The sequence below is a fragment of the Amblyomma americanum genome, chromosome 1 (assembly GCF_052857255.1).
Source record: "Amblyomma americanum isolate KBUSLIRL-KWMA chromosome 1, ASM5285725v1, whole genome shotgun sequence".
NCBI lineage: Eukaryota > Metazoa > Arthropoda > Arachnida > Ixodida > Ixodidae > Amblyomma > Amblyomma americanum.
In genome coordinates this window covers 493,873,046-493,879,207 of record NC_135497.1, presented here as the reverse complement: position 1 = coordinate 493,879,207, position 6,162 = coordinate 493,873,046, and the positions used below count along the sequence as shown (strand labels likewise).

The 6,162-nt window shown below is 40.2% G+C and overlaps 1 protein-coding gene across 2 annotated transcripts; it reads left to right on the top strand.

Annotated features, from left to right (window-relative positions):
• The first annotated feature begins 1,069 nt into the window (after nucleotides 1–1,069).
• LOC144105319 (uncharacterized) lies at nucleotides 1,070–5,850 on the top strand. 2 transcript variants are annotated; one of them, XM_077638462.1, is made up of 3 exons: nucleotides 1,070–1,171; nucleotides 3,648–3,937; nucleotides 5,445–5,850. In XM_077638462.1, the coding sequence occupies exons 2-3, from the start codon at nucleotides 3,713–3,715 to the stop codon at nucleotides 5,769–5,771; spliced, it is 552 nt and encodes a 183-aa protein (XP_077494588.1). In that variant the 5' UTR covers nucleotides 1,070–1,171; nucleotides 3,648–3,712; the 3' UTR covers nucleotides 5,772–5,850. The 2 variants fall into 2 exon arrangements, with proteins under 2 accessions (XP_077494588.1, XP_077494584.1); XM_077638458.1 differs by lacking the exon at nucleotides 1,070–1,171 and having other exon boundaries at nucleotides 3,590–3,937.
• Nucleotides 5,851–6,162: the final 312 nt, after the last annotated feature.

Sequence of the window (6,162 nt, the reverse complement as noted above, 5' to 3'; positions counted from 1 at the left end):
CAGGCGACATAGGTTGACTGCCACCAGAGCCTCTAACTTTTATCTCGGTGTGCCACCACCATCTGTTCTGGCTTGACATTCTTTGCAAATTCAAAATGTAAATCCTTGCTGAAACCCCCATTTTTCCTATTGTTATTGTCATCATAGGGAAAGGTGTGCAAGAATATGCCAATAATTTAAACTTGTCCAAAAAGTTGACTTCGTTCGTTTAAGGATTTTGGCAAACTGCGTTATGAATTTTTACCTGTTCATTAAATATAATAAGCTATGGCTGTAATAACATTTTATACTGAACTATGAAACAGTACTGAAGTATGGACAAAGAAATCCCTTCCTGGCTCAAAATTTCAGAATTCCTCAAAACTTTTCATAATAAGCATGCCTTATGAGCACTATTTATTTTAGCTCTCCCCAAAGGCACAAGGCACATATATCACACATATATCATGTATGATGTTAAATAATGGCACATAATTTGCTCCATATGCAAACTGTTAGGCCATGTTTTTTTTGCCCTGCAGAGGCCTTCTCAGTTATTACACTCCTTGATGTGTCTGGATTCATTTCAAATAATTTGGCTTGCCTGCTTTGCACAATTACATAAAGACTGTCTTGTTAAGGTCATTACCAAACCTCATAAGGCCTACATTATGCACGTGTGCACTGACTGTGGCATCTTTTGGTTCTTGTAGGATGGTCTTCCACAAGGTGTGGCGGTGCCAGCATAATCCACGTGACAAATCGTCACACCGCAACACCTCGTGCCCAGCGAAGCTGGATATCAAGATTAAAAAAGTGAATCGCGACACTATGAAAAATGACCTGTTCCTCTGCCGGCAGACACCTCTACAGGCCGTTGTGAAGGTGTCGCAACACAACCAAAGCCTGCAGTCAGCTGACTCACTAAGACTTCTTCGACCCAGCGAAGAAACAAGAGCTGCTTTTCAAGAATATTTTGAAGATGGAATGACGACAGCTCAAGAAATAAGCCACCATGAGAGGGTTCTCACTGAAAAACCAAATGGGAACACCCTGCTGGCAAATTCCATGGCCAACCCACCACCAAGGAGTGTTTACCGGTGGCACCAGGAATGGCGGAGTCAAAAATATGGACCCCAGGGTAACCCGTCTTTAAAGCTGCAGGAAAACAAGCCCAGGTATTTAGCCCAAGGTAAGCAGGATTACCTATTCCAAAAAATTCCAGCATTATTCTTTGAAATTTTTAATTTCTGCTACTGCTTCCAATCCTGATAAGTGTTTGCATCACCACATATCAGAGATGTAAGTAATGTACAGTTGTGTGATGGGGAAGACATTCAGGAAAATACTTTGGACAGGTGCTGTACACTCTGCAGTGATTTAGCTCTTCATCATCCGGGCAAGGCAGAGCTAACGCATTGCCAGCATCTGTGCTTATTCATGAGAGTGTATTGTGAAAACAAAAAATGGGCCATCATTTCCATGCTATACTAGCTGTGCATTTTCAGTGAAAGTCCTTACACTGTGGGAAAAAAATTTATGTTATAAATTAGAGTCCTACATTCATGCAAAGAAGAAGCATGGAGTAAGTTCAGCAGGGTGCATTGCTGGGCAAGTTGGTTTGACATACTCAAATATGCAACACTGGCAGACGACGGAAGTCATCAGCCAGTGCTGCATATATGAATGCAGTAAGTGCTCAGTGTTAATTGCTGACTTCAAAATTATTCTTGTACGCCAATGCACTGCACATGTAAAAGCTGTGTAGTGACAGACCTGTGCCATGTTTGAGCACAAAAAGCCATAAACAGAGGCATTTCCATGAAATAGTCTCAGTACTACACTACAATGTTACAAAGTTCTAAAAGCGGCACTGTTACCACAGTGACCTCAGTTATTGTCAGTCTACGAAGTCATACCGAATGATGTGTGTTGATTATTATTTACCTGAAAACACCTTAAACTAAATGAGGCCACAATGCAACTCACTGTAACTCTAAGTTGTCTGAGAAATATACATGAATGGTAGATGGGCAATACACTGCATATGTGTACACTCAAGTACATCTTCATCACCCATTTTGAAGAGCCAAAAGCATCATAAAATTGAATACAGCCGCTTTTATACATTTTCTCCTTCCTTCTGTGTATCTTTGAGTAGAAGGATTACCTGTTCGTATGACTACTGTAAAAAATTTATCACCGCCTCTACTGCTGTTGCACTGCATGAGTTGCAGGTTCTTTGTGTCCCACTAGTCCTAATTCTGACAAACTGGCTTATATTTACTGTTGAGCCATTGTTAGAAAGCTGCAAAGCATTGAAGGCAACAAGAGAACTGATGCATGACATGATAAAGGAAATGAACCATGTAAACAGTGCACCAACTCAGGCGGTGCAAAAAGATTCTCAGCATTACGTAAGCGTAGATGGAGACTTTGCAAGTCACTGCTGCTGGTAGCATTCCATCACGCGCACTTATCAATCTATGATTATTTTTAAAAATGCATACAGTCATTTGATCACTTCAACGATATAAAGGTAATGAATAGATTTAGGCAAAGAATCTATAAAGTGCTGCCAGAAACTCAAGAGCTGTGGTATAAGAGAGCGATAAACTTCCTGGCTGAAAACGTGCTAATCCTTGTTCACTGTCCAGAGACCTGACCAATGTGGGAGTTACACACATGAGCAACATTATCTTTTAGAGTAAGTGAGAACAAATTTATTGTCGACTTTGTCGCTTACGCTTGCTGCGGTGGACAGAAGAGGAATATGGAAATATCAGATTTGCCCTGCTCTAGAATTCTAAGGAAAAACTAAAACTATTTATTAACATTTTTTCGCCAAGAGATTACAATACAATATCTTTTTATTTTGCATTGGCAAAAAATATTGGCAAATATGCTAAGATAAGTGGCCTCTAAAAAGCAATGTAAAGCGTGGCTAAACCAACCGTGTCCTTCATTCATGTATCAATAGACCCCTACTTTTCCCTTTCTTAGCAACCCAATTCCCCAACAAATGGCCTTGAGCCTCCCTTTCTAAATAAACAGCTCATTCATTAATTCATTCATTTTACATGAAACATCAAACTGCTCTGAAAATGCACTGTTAAGATGCAAAGATATTAAAAAAGACTGTCTTCGAACAAGCTTGTGTTACTAGAGGGAACATTCTGTGATAAAAATTTACAATGCACAAATAAAAAAGACTGCCTTCGAACAAGCTTATATGTTATCAGAGGCAACATGCTGTGATAAAAATTTAAAATGCATAAAATCTTCTAGACAAAGTACTGCCAGTACAAGAGCTGGAATATGGTATGTGGAAACACCTGCATCAGGATTAGTGACTAGCTAAAATTAGTGATAAGCTCTTGTTCAAAATACCTTGCACACCAGTTGCAGTGCGGAGTAGAAACTGATGTTCAGAGTGCTGTGGTTTTATAAAAACTATAGCGAGCAAGCTTGTGAAGTCAAACATACAGATTTTACTTTACTCCGCTGCTGTAATCCATAGTGAGTAATAGAGAGTTCTCCTATATACATAAAAATGTTACGAAAGCTAGCTATTGGGCATAAAGAGAAACACAAAAGGTGGAGAGGCTAACCCTCATGTTTATCAGTCTTTTCATGCTCCTTCAATGATATGCTTGTTTGTTTTGCAGGGACAGATGTCAGCATCACGAGTGTGGCAGATGACAGCTGGGCAGTCCTTGTCGTCACACCCATCATGCATCGAGCCCAGCAGCTGGAGTCCGCACGTGACATTATATTCGTGGACTCTACATCATCATGTGACGAAACTAGGAGCACCATAACGGTGCTGCTGACAGCCACAAAGGCAGGGGCAGTGCCTATTGCACTCGTCATACACAGCTCCCAGACCAGGGAGGGGTACAAACAGGCCTTCCAGCAACTCAAAAGCCAGCATCCATTATGCTTTGGAAACAGCCCGGTTTGTTGCTTTATTGAATTATGAGCAAATTAGAATAACATTATTTTTTTTGCAAGACTTCCCATCCAAACTGGCTTACTATCCGAAATATGACAATGGTGACAGATTGATGTGGCACGATATTGTATTTTGATTTGGTTTTCTGTGCGTCTTACAACTTTTACATCTGACACTTCTAATATGACCACTGTATTTTTCTCTTAGATGCCTATTTGTCATATGCCCTGCATTAATGCTGCTACGAAGTGTACCTTTTACCTATGTATATTTTTGCCTTTGAGTTTTGCCACGTACAATAGTTTATTTACTTTTTGCCTTCCATCTCATGTTGTATTAGTTTCTCTTGTACATATGCCACTTCTTGTCCCTCTTACTCAATGCATTTCTGACCCTTGTAAGGTATTATGAATAAATAAATGAATAAATACAGTGCATATCTAAAACCGAACACAACTGCAGGAGAAGTTGGATTTATAATGCAACAAGCTGGACAATTTTTTGGTATAGGTTCAGTCACATGTCAGGCAAAGGATTACCAACTTTCTTTTTCGAAGAAGATTGGATAGAGGCCAGGACACATGACAGACAAACAGCTGCATGTCAAAATTAGCAATTTTTTGGTTAACGCGTATCTGCCTACTAGCTGATTTTCTCGACCACGCTGCCTTTCAAGGCATGTTTCCACCAAGGAATTTTCAAAAGGAAACACAATGCAGGAAAAGCAAGCTACCAATTTTTCCACCAACTCGTTCTTGGTTTTTATCAACGAACTCCTGCAGACTGATGCTGCAGACTGTTGCTTTACCCCTCATGTAAATCTCTCACCCAAGGACCCTTGAGGTATCTATAACAACAAAAAATAAAATCAAGCACGTTCCTGAATTCTAGATGAATCTTTAGCTTAGTTTTGAGAAGTTATGTAATTAGCTGCATAGTCATCCTTTTCTTCTTATCTTTCCAAGAGTTCTTCACAGTAGAGAATGCTTTCTTCTCTGACTGCTGTTGCAAGGCAGATAGGTTAGAAAATGAAAACTCTTTGGAGTTGCTATTTATTCCTGGCTATATGACCTGATCGAACTCAAAAAGTGGTTATTTTGATAAGGTCATGTTCGGAACAGAAAGTGTGATTTGGAAAACCCTCACAAAACATGGGCTAATCAGTAATCATAATCAACAGCATTGACTGCTTTTTTATACATGCCGAAGTGCTGGTCAGCATTGGTGTTAATGTCCACACAGTAAGTACATGTCCCACTACAACATTTTAAACATGGGCTGTACGTGTCTCTGCATTTAGAAACCTGCCACCCACAGGCTCTAGTATGTGCCAGAAGTAAGCATAAATTTTTTTTAATCCTCTTGCCACAGTGTTTGCAGAATATTCAAGAAAAAACAGGGCATAGAGTTGGCAGATGGGTAGAATGTTAAAATACAATCTTGCCGAGGTGTATACGAGTGCGTCAGCCTGTTGGTTTATGCTTGTGATGGGTTCCTTTTCACCTTACAGGCTCCAGCTGTGTTTATGACCGACAATTCAAGACCCGAAAAAGATGCCCTACATGAAACATGGCCCAGCGCACGACAGCTGCTGTGCCACTTTCATGTTCTCCAGGCCGAGTGGCGTTGGCTGACCTCCACAAAGAACCAGGCAGCCAAGGAAGAGCGACGTCACTTGATGAGAGCTTTTCAGAAGGTGATGCAGACACTGTCATTTGACTACCTGCCTAGGCCATACAATACAAAAGAAAAGAGAGACACTCTGCACATAAAACACTTCGCCATGCCCATTTTGGCTGAAACATTGCATTACTCAGAAATAAGAATGTACAGCTAATATTTAAAAGGACGCTAAGGGTAAACTGAAGTTGGCCTGCACTGATAGATTCCTGCAAATGAAAAGAGGCTAACCACACCCCTAATGATGTAGCTTTTAGAAGTGAAAAAAGACAGACAAAAAATGAGAGTTATCGCTACCACAACCATTCTAACAAGCAAACTAGAATGACATTAAGACCTAATCTTATACGTAGATTCCCAAGGCAAGGATCCATCACCTCCCACTTCTAAACAGTGATCACAGAGCTCTTTCCAGTCTTGACGGCATGAGTTTTAGTCAAGTGGAGGGAAGAAAACAAGTGTTTCATTTTTACAGCCAACTTTCTAAGAAATAAATGCCTCTTTCACTGCCATATGACTGTGCGGCACTAGTCATTTTGTTTTTGATT

Excerpts from the sequence above, each read along its gene's own strand:
- LOC144105319 (XM_077638458.1), top strand. The coding sequence starts at position 3,629 with ATGCTTGTTTGTTTTGCAGGGACAGATGTCAGCATCACGAGTGTGGCA. Across the intron at positions 3,938-5,444 it reads TATGCTTTGGAAACAGCCCG|GCTCCAGCTGTGTTTATGAC; the intron begins GTTTGTTGCTTT and ends TTCACCTTACAG.